This window comes from Eublepharis macularius, chromosome 3, assembly GCF_028583425.1.
Source record: "Eublepharis macularius isolate TG4126 chromosome 3, MPM_Emac_v1.0, whole genome shotgun sequence".
Taxonomy (NCBI): domain Eukaryota; kingdom Metazoa; phylum Chordata; class Lepidosauria; order Squamata; family Eublepharidae; genus Eublepharis; species Eublepharis macularius.
In genome coordinates, this window is record NC_072792.1 from 23,948,104 (window position 1) to 23,967,048 (window position 18,945).

An 18,945-nucleotide genomic window follows, 5' to 3' on the forward strand; every position below is an offset into this window, starting at 1 on the left:
CATTTTGTTTGTTCATGGGCCATAAAGACCCTTTGCCTTACCTGGGTGAGCCTGTCTCATGTGATAGGTCACTGGATACGGGTGGGATTCTCCGCACAGCTCACAGATGGTATCCTTCTCCGGTCCCCCCACCGCAAGCTGAGCCATTTCACCAAAGAGGTTTCCCCTCGGTCTGGCCTCAGCTTTTTCTTTTTTCTTCTTTTCCTTTTTGGACTTCTTGTTATCTTTATCACTTTCTTTCTTTTTCAACACGGCACAGGACCCAGGACTTGGAAAAATCATGTTTTGAGAAGCTGCCTTGATCGTTGCCAGAGAAATGTCTTCCCAAAAGGCCACCAGGTGCTGTAACGTTAAGGGAAGAGGAGACTTGGATTTCACGGTATGGTGACTAGAAGTTTCGAAAGAGGCACTTTCATTTTTGCCGTCCTCACATCGTTCGTGAAGAGGGGGCTCTTTAAGCATAGACAGGACCTTATTTTTATTTATGCTGCCCATTTTTGATATGTCAGGCCCATGGGGGGCTATGTTAAACATATTCAGAGCAGAAGATATTTCCAGGGAATGTCTATTTTTCAGCTTCGTTTCTTTTTCCTCTACCGGCTGTTGGCTCAGATTGCTCCTAATTGGGGCGTGCTCCTTAGAGAGTTCAGGGTTGAATTTCAAAAAAGACGAGCAGGCCATGGCATCGTGCACTATCCCTTCGTGCCACAGGAAAGAAGCAAAGACAGCCCTCGCACATTCGGCCACAGAGGGAGACATGGCTTGTTTGGCAGGCTCTACGGATCTGGCGCCGTCACCTTTGAAAAGGCAGACAGATTTCTCCTTTTTGGGTCTGGTGTGCCTGCCTGCACATTTGCGACTCACTTTCGGAGATGCTCTCATATCTTGCTCATCTTTCAGCGGCGCTTTTCCTATGCTGAAATGAACTTTGTTAGTGCCATCGTCCACACTTTTGTACTCAGCGTTATCTTCACAGGTAGTGTCCGTGATGCTATTTGTCTTTAGGGTGCTTGAAGTGCAGACTTCAACAACTTCGCTGTGAAGATTTTCTTGTACCACATGAGGAGAAGGGGCCCTGTTTTCCGTTTCAGACACAGGTTTTCCATCTTTTGACATAATTTTTGGTTTCGGTGAAGTGGATCTTCCCCTTATTGGTTCTGTTAGGGGCACTTTCTTTTTGCGAAGAGTATCTGGGTCCAATGTATAAGAATCTGATTTAGATCTCTCCCGAGGAGGGTCAATTTTTGTTTTTACAGGGGCTGAGGGTTTCGGAGTCTTGTCATGAGGAGATGACGACCGGCGAGAACCAACACCAGATGTACAGGATTTACCTGCTGAGAGCGTCTTTGGTGAAGATGATCGGGTACCTGGCCCTGGAGATTCTGCTCTCAAACCAGATGTTGTCCTTCCATCAGTTTTTAAAGTTTGCAAAGTGTTATGATTTGGAGACAGTGACCTGCTATGAGAATCTGACCTAAGCTTTCCAGTGTCAGATTTCAGCATCAGAGATTCGCTAGCAGATAAGCCCTCTGTATTCCTGGGCTTCTTCTGGTCTCCAACACTGTGGCTCATACGCCCATCAGATTTAAGCAGCCTGCTATCCGCTCTGTACTTTGATGCCGTGTCTGATTTCCCTGCAGGAGAAACTGGTCTAGCAGCTGCAGTAAAATTCACTCTGTCACCTGTTTGATACATTTTATAAAGACATTATTAAAAAGGAAAGTTTGTTCGCTATTCCAAGAATCACAATGGTGAACAGACATACAAATCCATCAGATTTTTCAAAATCATAAAGATAATACAACTAAAGGAAGAGATCTAAGGAGAGGTTTACATATAGCAGAGTTCAATCCTACAAGTTAGGATTGAGTCTGCTGATCGGTTATCAGCTTTGATGGGGCTGACTGTCCAGAGAGAACTTTGCCTTCATCTCCACTCCCATGTAGGTTGTCGAGCACCGCCTGATCTGACACCACGAGTCATGAGAGCATATGGAACCCCTACTGAACAAGATGTACTGCAATGCAGTCTTGGATATCGGATGTGGGTGCATGCGGCACTCTTCTGCATACGCATGATCCAAAACAGGAGATATCCATCTGTGGAACACAATTTCTACATACAAATCATCCTTGTAGGGTTGAGGTGAATGATCCCTGAATGTCTCCCAGAGTAGTGCATACGTATGTTCTAAGGAAGCTTATTAATATGCACTGTGTGAAAATCTGATATGCTAACCACAATTTCTGAAAGACAAGAAACAAAGGAAATAATAATTGGGATTTTTTTGGGAGGATGCTAACGTGCGCCACACTGTATTGCTAACTGGATTTACCTAGATTAAAATACCCCAAACTACTATTTTAAGCCTTATTTGATCATTTCTGGCAAATCGCAGAATGAGGTTTTTTTCCATCTTTGGCTCCAGCTAAAAATCTATAGAAACTGTCCATTACATCAATGTTTGGGCAACAGTCACACTCATGTGTGTATGTAACTGGTCAGATCCAGAAAAGCACAGGCATAACAACTGTGAATATTTTCCTTGTTCCCTTCCCTTCAGCAGTCCTTTCTGACCATGGGTAAATGGACTCTTGGGGGGGTCGCCGGACCTGTGTAGATTTACAACCACGTGGGATGGAGGGAGTTCTATGGAAGGGTGAGGGCTGAAATCACCCGCTCTTTCCTTTGCTAGCGGAAAAGGGAGGAACGGCCTTTACTGCAGCCGTCTGACCTGCATGCATCTTTTACTCCATGCAATGTTTGCAACTCTGAGGACCACTGTTTTGCATCTGATACGATTGCTGGGGTGGGGTAGGGTAGGTGGTCAGCATTCCTCAGCACCTTCATCTGACAGATCACTGGATCGAACCCAAAAGTTTTAGACACAGACATACAATGCTCCTTATCTGTCCCTCCCCTCCCAAATAAAATCAAATTCACAGAGGTGATCAAAATAAGAAATCTTACTCCATTTTTTGCTTTGATATAAATCAGGTCCTGACTCATATTTATAATAAAATCCACAGATATAAAATGTTACTTCCTTTCAACAAGAAGAGTATAGCCCTAAATCAAAAGTTATACATCCCCACACATTTATGGATCTTACTAAATCATTGCTATACACAAAATCAACAGAATGCTAAGCAAAATCTTTAAGTGAATGGAATGAAATGGACTGAGTACAGATAACATCTTTTCTTTTAAGAACTTCTGAACAACCTCTCGCCACTTTGGCATGCATACCCACCCTTTAGTTTGTGAGAGAGAGATGAAATAGCAGAGGCAGGACCAGCTACATCATTACTTTTGTAAATGCGCTCACGAGAAGCAAGGCTGCGGGATGGAGTTTCTAAAGTGGAAAACAGTGGCACAGAAGCAGCATAGATTCAATGGAAAAAATAGCAAAGATAAAACAAGCAAAGCAAGCAATTCAGATGAGACACATCTAACTCCATGACATATTCACATGGGTTTTTTTTTTCTTCCACTGCTAAGGATTTACAAAACTAAATAATCATTCTAGATGCTACCCTTTCTCCAAAAGAATTAATCGGTATTATTTTTCAATAAAGACCTAAGGGAAAACCTAACTGCAAATTCTTATGGTGAAGGCAAATGGTTGTTTTAAAAAAATAAAAAATGAACCAGCAATTAATGAATGGTTTGGTTGTGTTTGACTCATGATTGTTCTTCGCTATTATTGTTTCTAATACACTAAGCTCTGAGAAAATTATGCTTGTTCTACATATTTAGCACTATTTGTAAGCTTACAGATCCATCAATATTTATTAAGATATATTAGCTTTTTAGTCAGAGTAACTATTTCCAACCCACCCCGTTTTTCATTTATCTATTATTATTTTTCCAATAATACTCCTTGGAGAGTATAGTCTTACAGAACATTTGATGGGATTAATTCCTAGGATAAGCAAGGATGATACACTTCAGCAAAAGTCAGTTCCCACAATTCATGCTGCCCAGAAGGAAGTCAAGATACCCACATGCTTATTTGACAGATTTCCCACATTTTAGGACAACAGAGTTCCACTGCCGCAAAGGAGGTTTGAATTGTCTAGAATCTTCTTTGTGTTCCAAACATAAGACAGTCCCTCTACGTCTTGTCAGTGGGGCAAGATATGTGCAGGGAATGTAGGGGGGAAAGACTGCTTTCAATAAGAAGCATCTTCTCCAATCTCGATTTTGATATGAGCCCAAGTAATTTTAAAAAATGGGGGTTTTGCTTGGAACCACCTATTCTTACACAAAGAAGCCGACACCAAAGTTTGAAACAGAGGACAAGGATTTTTATTCTAGTAACTAGACATGGGCATAAATCAAAATACGAATAAAATTTCATGACGAATCGGGCCAATTCATGTATCATGAAAACACATTTCGTGGGGCCGCGTTTTTCACAAATTCCACTTTTGGGGCCGATTTGTTTGATTCGTGAATGCTTCATGATGCCAGATAGTCTGGCGCCAATCCATTGATTCCCTAGGCAACATAGGCCTGGAATGGCTGCAGATCTTCTGTTGCTGTGGAAACCCCAATCTTAGCTGCTCACATAACCTTGATAGGCAGCTCTCCCGGCCAACCTGAGAGCTGAGCAAAGCTACAAATGACGAATTACACGTGGCAGATCTGCACAAGTTTACCTGGCAACTGCAGTCAGAGACTCCTTCCCCTCTGTTTCCCTTCTCCGTTTTTAAGAATGGGATGGTGGAGTAGCGGCGGCAGCAACCTCAGCAGCTCCTTCTGCTGCTGCTTGCTGCTTGTCAGCTTCAGGACCCCTTCCCTGACTCTCTACCTCCCGTCCTCCTGCTGCTCTAACATGCCTTCCCACCCATCCCCTGCCCCCAAGATCCCCGGAGCAGATCCACTCTGCTCGGCTTTTCCTTTGAGAACTTGGAGGTAGGGGGAGGGAATGTCAGAGCAGCAGAATGGGAGGAAGGAAAAGTCAGCAAAGAGAAACTGAAGAGAGGAAAACCCAAGCAGATCCGCTCCGCTTGACTTTTCTTCCAGCAGTGGCAGAAAGCAGGAGGCCAGGAGGAAAAAGTCAGCAAAGAGAGCCTGAAGAGAGCTACTTGGAGGGTGGCTGGGGGAGAGCCTGCTGAAGCCTCCCTGCAAGTTTGGCATCTCTGGGTATGAAGGGGGCCGTTGTAGGGCCCCAGGATTTGATAAATCATGAACCTAATGAATCGTTTCGCAAAACTGGACAATTTCATGTAAGTTCGTGTTTCGTGGAACATGACAAACCACGAAACTCAGGGTTAGTTTTTTCCCCGTTTCGTGCCCATCTCTACTAGTAACTCCAAGCAGGGTCTCATTTAGAGAAGCATGATTAGGGCTAAATTAGAAATATGATATTGTTAAGACTGAAGACTTGTGATGTCTTTGTAAAATCTACTGACAAACATTCGTAACACAGTGAAAGCAAACAGACTTGCATACGCAGACAGCACAACTGCAAATTGTGCTTCATGCTGCTAACAAGGAACTACACTCAAGGAAATTTCAATTTTAACTAAACATTCCCAACTCCCTGCCTTACACATATGAATTCAAATTGCAAACAACTTCTAGCAGTCTCTCTGTCCCTCTCCCAAACAGAATGGTTTCACATTCCACAGGCTGAAAACAGACAGTAGACCTCTAAGGACATTCCACCTCCTTTTGGTAAGGGTCTGATTTAGGTGAGCTAAACTATACTGATAAGCCCATTCACAATTATCAACAACCAAACTCGTAATAGGAACAGGAAACAGATTCAACGAGGGCTCATGGAGGGACACACCAGCATTTAGTCCGGCCAATGATAAATTTCAATTGAGGAACAACACTTTCCAAAAAGCAGTGAGGTGTATCTTTCCTGTTTCCACCTTCCACTGTAGTCTACTGACACTTCCCCCTCCCCTCAAGCCTGCCAATGTATTGTTTCTGGGGATCGACAAACCCTCGAGAGTGGCATCAGGGCCAAAGCTGGGGTTTGCATTGGAACAGGAGAATCAACAGAAATCCCTTCCCCCTTTTTGGAACACTTAAATGACATGAAGTCTGGAGAAGTGAAGTCTGACTCACTGAAATCTATGTGGAATAAACTTGGTCAGTCTTTAAGGCACCATCAGTTTTCTCATTTAATTTGCTACATCAGACTAACACAGCTACCCTTTAGAAATTAAGTCTTTGGACATGCATGGTGGGATGTCAGTGATTTTTCACTACTACTGCCAGAACGAATTCCATATAACAGATGCATTCAGCTAATCCTGTCATATAACAAGGATGGTTGGCAAAAACCATCTTATGCCGTAAGCTTCTACAAATAAGAGTCTATATCAGATACGTGACTGATGAAAAAAGGCTCTTGCCTATAAAAGCATATGCCACAACAGATTTATTAGAATTTAAGGTATCAGGTGATTTTGGGCTTTTTTTTTGTCAAAGCTAAACAATGCTTTGCTTCAGCTGCAAATAAGACCAATTTCATGTAAAAAAACAACAACCCTGAAATATCAGCCATCTAGACAATTGACTGTAAACCTAGCAGAATATTTATAGACTACATAAAATAATAGCCCCGTGGCGCAGAGTGGTAAGCTGCAGTACTGCAGCCCAAGCTCTGCTCACGACCTGAGTTCGATTCTGGCAGAAGCCGGGTTCAGGTAGCTGGGCTCATGGTTGACTCAGCCTTCCATCCTTCCGAGGTCAGTAAAATGAGTACCCAGATTCCTGGAGGTAAAGTGTAGATGACTGGGGAAGGCAATGGCAAACCACTCCGGAACAAAAGTCTACAAAGAAAACTTTGTGCCTCCCATGGGTCCCCCCATGGGTCACTAATGACTCAGTGCTTGCACCTTTACCTACATAAAATAATGTGTCTTAATTATTACATTTCAACTATAAAAAGAGGTTTCAGAATGAATTAGAGGATCAGTACTAGAATAGATGCTAATAATAAGCTCTTAAGTGAGCTTATATGGTTATGAACATCTAAGACTGGTATGAATTGTCTGTCACTTTGAACCTGGCTGTCTGTATACTTGGAAACAACAATACTACTTGGCTACGTGAGGAGAAAAAAAAGATGAAGAAAACTGTTTATGAAACGGGAGCCAGGTGATGTCAACAATATTTAAGCAAAAGGCAAACAAAATCTTCAAACATGCAGAGCTACCACAACCTTGACAGAGGATCTTTGGGGTGACACACAATGACAGCATTACTTTACACCGACAACCTGAACAAGTCTGATAATCTAGCGATGCACAGACGCTCCTCTCTGAGATCTAATGAAGAAAGGAAGTTGCCCCACCTGAGTTGCTGCAGTGGATGTAACAGTTTCTTTCCAGAAAGAACTGATGTGGAATGAAGCAAGCAGCAAAGGTGTTTGAAACCAAATACTTCCCTTGCTAAAAACATTCCCTTTTAGAGACCCTGAGGAATAGACTTTTTCACCTATGTTGATTAACATGCCTCCTGCTGACTGAATAACTGTGGAATAATTTCTTATTTTCCTAGATTCACTTATACTTGGGATCAGAAAACTATTTGCTAGTTTTGGTGCATTTCCATGCTTCCACAATTAACCATAGCCTTCTCTCTTTCACCAGATCCAGTTCTTGAATAAGAGGAAGAACAACACATGTTTTAAGACTCCTGCCTACCCTGAAAAGCTAGGAAATGTACTGCAGGGTAACAAAATTTCCTATAGAAATGTGAGTCTATCATCTAAATTCTTAGTTTTGATGCCACAACCTTTTTCTTTCCTCTACCCCCATTTATTCCACTATAACATCTACCATCTGTTCAGCCGACTGCCATAATATGTTACTGCCATCTCAGATATGACTTGACAGTCAACTACACCACTGGATAGTAGAGATGGGCACAAACCAGAAAAAAACCAGTTCGTGGTTCGTCATGTTTCACGAATCACTAGGGGTGTGCGCTTTGGGAATCCGATTCAGGTAAAATACCCAAATCAAAGCTTCGGGGCCCTGGGGGTTAAGTTGAAAGGGCCCTTTTGCAAACGGCAGGACCCTTTAAACTTTCCCATTCCCTACTCTTAACCCCCCCACCCCCACCCCCACTTACCTGGCACTGTGCTGGAGGAAGTGGCCCTCCCACCTCCCCGCTGACCTCCAGCAGTGGTGGCGGCCCTCTCTGTCAGCCAGCTGGCCGTGCCAGCCACGGCTGCGCAGCAGCAATGGCAGGGAAGGTCCTCTCTGCCAGCCAGCGCAGTGTTGGCTCCAGACTTCCGCCTGACAAGATATGTGGTGGGTGGGTGGGGGCCTCCCCTTCCCCATCACTTCAGTATGCTCCGATTCTTTACAGAGCATACTGAAGCGACTTAGAAACTCATATCCGAAGTGGCATGCCGCTTTGGATTTCAGTTTTTTTCCCCAAAGCTTTTTCCTGCTTCGGGAAACCCTGAAGCGGGAAACCTGAACATTTTTCGGGTGCACACCCCTACGAACCACAAACTTTCACGAACTTGCCCTGGTTCACGAATTGGTTCATTTTGATTCATGAAAATGTCACTTCTGGGCCAGCAAATCACCACTTCTAGGTCATCAGAAGGTCACTTCCATGTCAGCAGGTCACTTCCAGGTCAGCAGAAGGTCTGCAGGAAGTCCATCCCCTGTTGCTTAGGAAACTGATTGATCGGCGCCGGGCTGTCTGCAGTGCAGAACTGGAAAACGAACCAAATGAACCAGCCTAAAGTTCGTGGCGGTTCATCAGAAATGGGATCTGACGAACCGTTGGTTCACGAACAATGAACCGGCCTGGTTCGTCACGAATTTTGGCTCGTATTTTGGTTCATGCCCATCTCTACTGGATAGTACTGCTGTCAGATTAAGACTCAAGACTGCATATAAAGGGTTCGATCACATCCAAATTTGGTGAAAGCACCTTCCCCTCCTGTTGCAGTCTAAAATGCCCCTGAAATGCTTTAGCATGAGGAAGGGCTGCTGCAGTAGGGGCACAATCAGTAAAAATCACATCCCCCTCTAAGGCACATGGACCTTTCCCACAAAATCCAACTAAAGGTATCATGGAAATTTTCAAAAACACAGGATCATCATGGGAAAACTGGGTTCCTCTTGCCAGGAGGCACGTGCTCTGATAACGGAGGATCTAGAAGAGGTCTAAAAGTTCCTATTCCTATCACTAGTGACCAGCACAATTCACTTTCAGCCTAATGACTGCTAAAATCTGTCGAAGCCTCTCTTATCTCTGGGACTGCTACATTTTTATCAACAGCAGCAGTTGCTTTGAAGTCTACCCTTTGGGTTGGGGAAAAGGCAGCCACCTCTTCTGAGAAGTGTCTAAAGGCACTTGATCCCACCTTTTCTAACCATATTTGCTAGAATGGAGAAGGAAGTAATCATCCCTCTGGCATCCTCTAGCTGAGGGTTCCCCTCCTCTTCGTAGAAGAATTATAAAAACCTGAATAGTAGGGCTGTATCTGGACATGATGGTAAACCATTATGGGAGCCTTGGAGGTCCCTGAGTGCATTTGCTTACCCTCCCTCACACTCTCATCTGGCATGGACACTGAAGACTTACTAGTTTGAAAAAAAGTTGGTTTATGCTGTTCATTCAAGAGCAAACAACAAGCTAACAGTTTATTCTATTGCTGGGATCTTGGTTCATAGACAAGAGAACTAGCCAGTTTTCCTGTGATGTTCTAAATTCTACAAAATGATTACTGTGGTTTGTTGTAAATCAGTAAGTCTTCAATATCTGAGCCGTGTACCAGGAGAGGAAAAGGAATGTGCAAGCCTAAGGACATCTACAGGCTGTTCCCATAACGTCAACCATAGTTTGAATGCAGTCTCAGTCTCCTTAAGGGCCTTCTTTATACTCACTAAAAAAACGAAGGAGAGGTAAGAAAATAATAATAGTAATAATAACAACCACGCTTATATACCGCTCTTCTAGACAGATTAGTGCCTCACTCAGAGCAGTGAACAAGTTAGTGTTATTACTATCCCCACAATACAGCTGGGGAGCTGGGGCCAAGAGGAGTAGCTTACCCAAGGCCACCTACTGAGCTCATGGTAGTAGTGGGATTCGAACCAGTAGAATGCTGATTCACAGCCGAACCACTTAACCACTGTGCTACAGCCGCTCACGACAGCAGCCTGCACATCACAGTAGAGGTGCACATTGAAAAAAAATCCAGCTGACTTGAGTTCGGTATACTGAACTGGAAAAAAAAATTCAACACTGCCCAAATGCTGAATTCATTCTCCAATCTGGCTTGGCTATACAAAACAAATATGGTAACATTCAGCCATTGTTTCCAATAGGAAACACAATTCAGGGCTTTCCAGGGATCTGAGGGCGCCATTTTTGGACCTAATTTTACCAAGTTTGCTGGGGACCTACTCCTAACTGTCCTCTAATGACCCCCAAGTTTCATGAAGACCAGACTTCAATGTGACATTTTATGCCTCCCCCCCTGCAAGAAGGTGCCCTAGCCACTTCCAATCTGCATTATTCCCTATGGGGAGGAATAATGGGGGGAAACTATGGAGGCTATTCAGGGGGATGGGGATGGCATTTTACATTCCTACATCTCAGATTTATTCTTTAGCTGTAATCTTAGCATCACTTCTTATCATCATCCTATGAAATTGCTTCTGAGCCCTGAACCTTTGGGGAGTCATCTTTGAACTGTAGGATAAAACAGTGGATAACTGAGCCCTGGGTCAATTGGTAAGGGATTTAAGGTCTTGCATGATGAGGCCTGATGGTTCCCACTCTCCTGGCTTTCTGCAAGCTGTGCACAAATTGAATTATTCAGGAAAGCTTTTTACATGGGTAGCAGGGCTGTACTGTAAGGAAATGGTTCAGAGGTGCACTGAGACAGGGCCTACGGATTGAGCCTATAGATTATCCTACTGTATACTGTCTATTGCTGTAAGCAGGTTCCTCCAGGGTAGTTTCTGTGCTGTTTATTATGTTATATTTAATTACTTCTGCTTGGTTTCAGCTCTATATACAATTTCTGCTTGTTCTCAGATGTCTGCCATGTTTGCATTTGCATACCCTAGTGCATTGTTTATTGAATCCTTACTGTTGATCGTATTGACTTACACTGTGTAATCCGTCTTGAGTCTCAGTGAGAAAAGTGGACTAGAATTAATGTAAAAAAATATTAACACATTAAAAACATACTCAGATGACCTGAGGATAACTAAAGTAGCTGTTATACCAAAACTATGCAAGACACAATCTCTCCCAATTAAATGAAAAAAGATCTTAGTGTTATTTCGCTGTAAGTAAATTTGCTCCTAATGTACAATTCCCAGAAATGTAAGGGAAGAGAGAGACTGTTGAAGGGGAAAAACTGCAGCAATAATCACGGTATTCGAAGGCAACACTGGAATTTATGACAAAGCCCTAGAAACAAATAGCGCAGGTGGAAAGGGCAGAGGCTTCTCCAATACACAGTCTGAATTATTTCAAGTGTTATGGAAACACCAGTACTTTGAAACACTTAACCCAATTAACCCAAAGGAGAACCAAAAACAATGTATAAATGTATACAACAACATATAGAGTGCATACATTGTATACAACACCTCAAATGTATACAACAATGTATAAATGTAATAATATCAGATAATGTTGATAGAACACTATTTTGGTATAAATGGAAAGAAGGAGAATGCCCAACCACGGAAATTTGAAAGGACAAAATGTCAGAATACGCGGTGATGGCAAAATTGACAAATTACATAATTAAAAGGCCAATTAAAGAATTTGAAGAGAAATGGGGAAAATATTTTGCTTATAACGGATAAAATTTGTAAGATGCCTTAGTTCTGTAAATCTGAAAATGATTGCCTATTGATACATTTTATAATTTGATTATAAGATAATTAGTTATATAAAGATGATTGGTAGAACAGACTGTATAATATAGAAATACTAGCAAAAAGCCAACATTGTTATTGTTAAGTAAAGTATAAGGTAATGATAAACAGAGGGGAAATAAGGTTTTTTTTTCATTTTTTAAGATGAGTAGAAATAGGTCAGAATCTTTAATAGTACTTTATATCAATATTCTTAAAGGCTATGATAATCAGTTACATTAAGTAATAAGCAATGTTATTGTTAGCAACTGTTATCGTTAAAAAATGGAAAGGATAAGTTGGAGCAATAATGAAATAATGAGTTTTTCATCATTAAAATAATGAGTAGAAACAGGTTCGAACTTTGCATGTGTAGTATATGTGGAAAACTATATACTAATCAGGGTTAATTATTATTTTAATTATTATTCTAATATCGACAAAGGTTATGATTTTTGTACTCTGTATTTTAACAATCCTTGTGGCACACCGCTTTCTATCTGTCCCCCTTTCCCCCCTTTTTTCTTCTGTACTTCCTTTTTAATAAAATAAAATTATATATATATATATATATATATATAAAGATGTATAAATGTTATCTTCTGCTCTACAGAACACACATATAAAGACTGGTGCAGCAATCCTTAATTGTGGGGAAAACTGGAGCTTGCTTCAAAGTCATGGAAAGCCAACACAAAAGGAAAAAAAAGAAATCAAAAGGTACACTGAGTGATGATCAGTAGCTGGTAAGCAACTAAGATAGTTACAGCAATGGCAAAGCTTCAGAAATGGACTGATGAGGCAGGAAAGGCTGACAGACTTACTCGGAAGCTGTGGCTGAGGTTGCTGGAAGGAAAGGGACTGTCCAAACACAAATGGGCTGTGGACTAGGGAAGAGGGAGGTTTTGCAGCTTGATCAAAGATGGAAGGAGCTGGGAGACTAGGCCGTGACTGAATGGAATTCAGTATGGCACCCAGTTGGTCACCTGCAGTGGGCAAAACAGTCAACACTACAACCTGAAATTTTCCAAAAAAAAAATTGTTCTGAATGAAATTTTAATTGAAAGTTAAAAGTCTGCGCTGGTTTGCAATCTTGTAACTAAAAATGACTCTGTAACAAGACACAGTCTATAAAGTGATGCAATTACCAAGGAATGTTTGGTAGATGCATGGATAGTTCAACCAAATATTTTCACGAGGGAGAGGGTAAGGGATGACTCATGTGCAAATGACTTGTAACTCTTTCCCCCCACTTTTGTTCCAGTTTTTCTCCTATTTGAAAACGAGAACATTTATCATTAACTAAAACGAAACTCACAAATGACTGAACTGGAAACCATAATTTTTCAGTGTTCAGACACTGTTTTAAAAAGAATGTAAATTTGGGCATTAGATAATAGCAAAAAGAATTTTTAAACTAGAATATGCAAAACTCTGACGGCTGCTATTCAGGTAAATAAATTTTAAGATGATTACAAAGGTTTTTATTATGAAATTACTTGCTAAAGTAACACCACATTTAGGTAGTAAGGTCAACCAGTGTCTTTCTCTATTCAGCAATATTAGTTTCTAAATTATCCTTATGCCCTATTTCTCAGAAAACACTCATTTAGAAGAGCAAAACTACTTATTTAGTTTGATATCTCCCCCCCCCCACCTTTACTCTTAATTAAATGGGGCTCACTAAGGCTTTCCTCCTTTATTATACAATTTTTGCATAAACACTGCAGACTATATACTAAACTTCATATACTAAAACTTTTTATATACTAAAACTTTCTTTTGGATCCTCCTACAGAGATGGCCAGAGGGCAGTCTTTCCTTTCTGGGGCTGTACTCTCTCCTGGCTGAGATGGTGCCACCTTTTGGTTTGAGTAGCTCACATCCTCTACCGCTCCGTTCACCAAAATGTGAAACCCTTCTCCAGCCTCGGAACCTTCCTCCAACTTAAGCAGAGGATATTCTTTTACCTGTCTCTGCTCCTCAAGGCTGCAGAAAGTTAAGAGGTGGTTCACCTTGTAATGTCTAGTGAAAGCTGTGGATTTACTCAAGTGGCTGCACAATGGATCCCTTCCCTAGAGAATCAACTCCCACCGGCTGCTGAAATTTGCTTCTCTCCACACAGAGGCTGGGTTTCAATGAAAGAGTTCTGTGCACACTAGGTAGCCTCTGCTGTGAATTGTGCTTCCTCTTGCACTAGCCCTTCTATTTGCACAAGAGTGGTGAGTTTCAATGAACAGAAGTGCTAGCACAAGAAGACGTACGCTCTGCAGCAGAAGTTGCCTCTCATGTACGTGGGACCCAAGGCAGTGTGTCCTGTGACACTTTCCAACAGAACTCTAACTAATGCTCAGTAAACTGCCAGAATGCCACTTGAACACATGGTCTTTGACAGTAAGAAAACAGTGACCAAATTATGAGAACCTCAGATTAACTCTCTGAATGCCACTCCAATAAAATCTGAGAGCATTGCATAGTTTGATTTCTGTAACTTCTGCCCCAAGTTTATCAGGAGGCTGTAAGAATCACTATGAGTTCTGGGCTGCAGGAATTTAATCTTAGACACGAATGGTGATTCATACCTAATCAGAACGTTATTCAGTGCAATGGAAGGTGTCCAATTCCTTACTGGCAGATCGGACCCCCAATTCAGACCCTCACTGGAACAACAGTGGCAGCACTTCTGTTAATGAACCTCTTCTTGGCCAATTTGGAAGCATCAGAGTGACTTCTGCCTTGCATCCTCCATTGCAAGAACCTCTTAAGTGGGAAACTGAGGAAATGCATATCATGCAACACTGCTTAAAGGATAAGACATCCAGCACATCCTTCCAGGCATCTAAATCTTATTACAAGAGCCTCCACAGGATAATTCTTCACGTGTGTGATGATCTCTGAACTTTGTCTGAGCTTTCCTATGATTTGATCAAAGACGCATCTCGTAGCCAGACTCATTTTTCAACCGTCAAGCAATAATTAGAAAAGCAATCATTAAAAATATGAAAATGACTGCATTTCTAATTAATTGCAAAATCTTAATCTTAACCTCTTTTTAGTTTATTAATGCTCTGACTGAAATGTTGTAAGATATAAATACAGGGGGCAGCCATGGTTGCCAACACAGCAACAAAAAGGAAACCTTTAATCCAGATATAAACACCAATTTCTGAAGAACCAGAGAACTCTTTAAAAAACAGGACCCAGGAGTTAAATTACAAACATGCTCTCTCGCTCTCCTAACTGCTTTTATCTACTCCCTTCCATAAGCAGACAGAGGATTCTGCTAGCTTCAGAAAGGCTTTCATCTATCTAAGGGTGGAGCTTTCTGAAGCTTGATACATCCCTCCAATTAAAGGCAGGGAAGGGGAGTGACGACAAGAGCTGTCAAGAGGCAACAGCAGCCATGCTAAGACACAGTAAGAGACAAACGGCTTGAATCTGTCAAAAATACTAGGTGCCACAGTGACCTGGCACTCGGGATTTCTCAAATCTTGCCTAAGGACTCCAATTCCCCCTCCCAGAGCCAAGAGAGCTCTACTGATTACTGGGGAGGATGGGAGTTATAAAACTATGGAGGAGATAGGAAGCAAATGGAAGAAAATGTGCAACAAACCCTGCCAAATGCAAAAGGCATTACTGTGCTTGCCAGTGATGTCATGAAATCACTTCTTCAACACCATCATGTCTGCGTAATTCTACCTTCCTGAGATTTTCCGAGTTGCGAAGGCTTTCGCATTTCATGCCCCTGAGGATATACTGTGGCTAACAAGCCAGCTACAAACTTTAATTTGAAATCCCAGTTTGGTGCTGGCCAACAATCCATAGCTTGCTGGATCCTCCACATTCAGGTATCACCCTTACTAGGGTCTTATGAAACTAAGGTTTTTCACGATGTCTGGATGCAGACTGAGCTCTGAAGGGGTTTAGAGAAACTCCGATATCTGCCTAGGAGACAAGACTAATCTGGTGGTCAGAAGATGACTTCAAATTCGCTAACCAGCAGCATTATTCTAGACGTGGAAGACTGCTCTCTGGTCATTAATAGGAGAATCACTTGTTCCCTTCCTTCAATAAAAAATACGTTATTTTAATCTATATTAAAAGTCCTTAGATAATATACCACAGAGCATAGGTAATTCCCACTGTCTGTCCCCTTGTAATACCGAATTGTTCTTTAGAGTCTTAATTTTTTTGTATGTTCCACTCTGAAGTGCAAACAACCTCCCAAAAGGCCCAATGAAGCTTTCTAAGTTCCATCATTTATTGGACTAGAAAAAGGAGTGCTATAAAGTGGTTTACAGATGTGATATGACATTCCATAACACAGCTACATAAATATGGGTTAGAAAGAGGTGAAATTTACCTAATTTGTAAAACTAAAAGCATAAAAGCAGCATATGAACAACAGCCCAAAAGCTGAAACAAGCCACTCACGTATTTCATAAGCAAAAGCATGAAAAGATTCCCGAGAGCATGTCTGCATAATTAGATTTAGCACGTTATGTCCATGGACGTAATATTTTGAGCAGCCTGCATCTCATCTTAGCTGATGCCCCTAAATGGGACTTCTCTCTTCCATGCTTTTCAGAAGAAAAATAGGTTAAAAATTTCCAACGATATATTACTGCTCCTGATATATGGACACCAATGGCTAAGGAAGCGTTGTCCATATGTACCTTTCAGATGTGTGCTGCGACATCTATTATAAGTTTACTCACAAGAAGGCACACTAGTTTGCCACTTGAATGAGCAGAAACAGTTTGGTTTAGACCTCTTGTCGCTGTACCACTTTGTGCACAAGCAATAGAAATAAAGAGGGCAGAGCGAGACGCAAAGAGCAAAACAAAACAATAAAAACTGCAAAAAAGGGACTCTGCCACAAATGTACCATAGATCTGTTCAACAAAAGATTAAAAAAAGGTCTCCAGTAATCATGGAATAATGAAGCTAAAGAAGAACTGAAATGAAGGTAACACTACTAATGACACTACCGATAAAATACAAGCATGAAGTCTGAGTATTATTTTACAGAGATAGTATTTGAATATTGTAAAATTATGTTCAAAGAAACCCGTTTCATGACTTTGCCACAAGGACATAACATAGAACTTGAAGCAATACCAAGTTAATGTAATGACAGCTGGCAGGAACTTTATTACAAATTCAGGGCATTAAGTGAATCCCCGAAATTTACAAGGATTCGTTTTAGCTGCACCATTTCCTTATTTTGAAAAGCCTTACGAACATTCAGATTAATAGTCTCATCTTTATTTTCTGCTCTTCTCTAGTATCTAGTTCCATCTATTTATTACACTTCATTCCATCTTTTAACGTTTTTGCATTCTTTCTACATGGGACGTAGTGCTACCTTCAAGAGGTATACAGTTTGGTGTAGTGGTTAAGAGCACGGGGCTCTAATCTGGAGAGCCGGGTTTGATTCCCCACTCCTCCACGAAGCCAGCTGGGTGACCTTGGGCGAGTCACAGTTCTCTGGAGCTCTCTCAGCCCCACCCACCTCACAGGGTGATTGTTGTGGGGTAATAATAACACTTTGTAAACCGCTCTGAGTGGGCATTAAGTTGTCCTGAAGGGCGGTATATAAATGGAATGTTATTATTATTATTATTAAATGACACCAACAAAATCCATAGTCGCTAATATGATTACCAGTTTTTGGAGACAATTGTACATAGTTACACACATGAAAGCTTCACTGGTTTCATTGGGAGTTAAACATGGGTAAGTGTAAAGACTTTAGCCTTTGACATCTATAAAGTATGTTCAAGCATTATACCAGTAAAATACCCCCAACCCCACAATGCAATAGCCAGCTACTAATACTAAATTCTGATTGAAATCTTGCTATACCTTGAGGCAGCAGGCATAGCTCAACTGGCAGAATACATGCCTTGAGTCAAGGGTGTCCAAGGTTTATTCCCTGGCATCTTCAGTTACAATCATCTGGGTAGCTGGTGTCAAGAAAGTCCTCTACTTCAGATCTTGGATAGCCACAGTCAGCCAGTAGCCAATACTGAGCTAGACATGGCAAGGGGCTGACTTGGTACAAGGCAGTTTCATAGATCCAAGTTCAACAAAAACTTTGACAGCCTACGGTTTCTCATAAGCCTTCCATGCCAGTACAAGGAAGTGCCAACAAGGAGTCAAGTACTGGCACAGCACCCACCATTGTAATCACTGTGTTAATGTCTTTGTGCTTTTGCAGGGCATAGAGTGAGAAGTGGAACCATCAACACAAAGGATGCAGCTTTAGTTTTGGCTGAGCAGGCCATGGATTGTGTGGTGGTAGGCGATGATGATTCACAGGATTAAGCTGCGATTTAATCTGTCATGTGAGTTCTCAGAAATGTTTGTTCTGATCCATAAATGCTTATAAATGTGGAGCAAATTCAACAGAAGCAAGCATTTTGTAAGGCTAGAAGCGCTTGGAATTTTAAGGCAGTTCTTCAACAACTGGTGCAACTATTATTCTCAAACACATCCTGTTGAATAAGCTTGAATGTATCATTATTCTAATCATGATAATAAGCAACTGCCTTTTCCTGTTATAATTCTGCAGCTCAAGCCATTAATCCCCAATCCTTCCTGACTTTGTATCTAGAGCTTCTACATGGTGTAAGAAAAAAAAATCCAAAATATCAAAATACATTTGAATTAACTGATCTTCTGAAATACACACCCGCACGCACACGTGCACACACTCATATGGGTACTGTGTAATGCAATGTTCAACACACTCAGTGAAGACAGTGGTAAAAAAGGAAAATGACGGGCATAAAATATACCTTTGTTATTTCCAAGGCCATAATCAAATCCTTGTCCATTACTACACCCAGTCCCCTTATTGAAAGTCTGCAATGAGAAAGGACTTGGCGGTGGAGTCTGACCGTTTTGATCTAAAAGGACTTGCTCTGTAAAACAAAAAGCTGCTTTAGAACTTAATTACATCACAAATGTACGCACACAAGGGCTGTAGGTTCCAATTCATAAACCACATTCTCCAGAACGATTTTCTATTAAAATTAAAAGGTTTCATCTCAATGACCAAAAT

General features: G+C 41.4%; 1 protein-coding gene across 1 annotated transcript in view; it reads right to left on the bottom strand.

Moving 5' to 3' along the window:
• MYCBP2 (MYC binding protein 2) overlaps positions 1 to 18,945 on the bottom strand; it is a 151,394-nt gene that overhangs the window by 36,107 nt on the left and 96,342 nt on the right. Inside the window, exons 54-56 of the mRNA XM_054975001.1 lie at positions 18,680 to 18,805; positions 12,701 to 12,862; positions 42 to 1,682 (exon numbers count right to left, since the gene is read on the bottom strand). Coding sequence (XP_054830976.1) covers positions 42 to 1,682; positions 12,701 to 12,862; positions 18,680 to 18,805 — 1,929 coding nt within the window. The remainder of the gene's footprint in view (positions 1 to 41; positions 1,683 to 12,700; positions 12,863 to 18,679; positions 18,806 to 18,945) is intronic.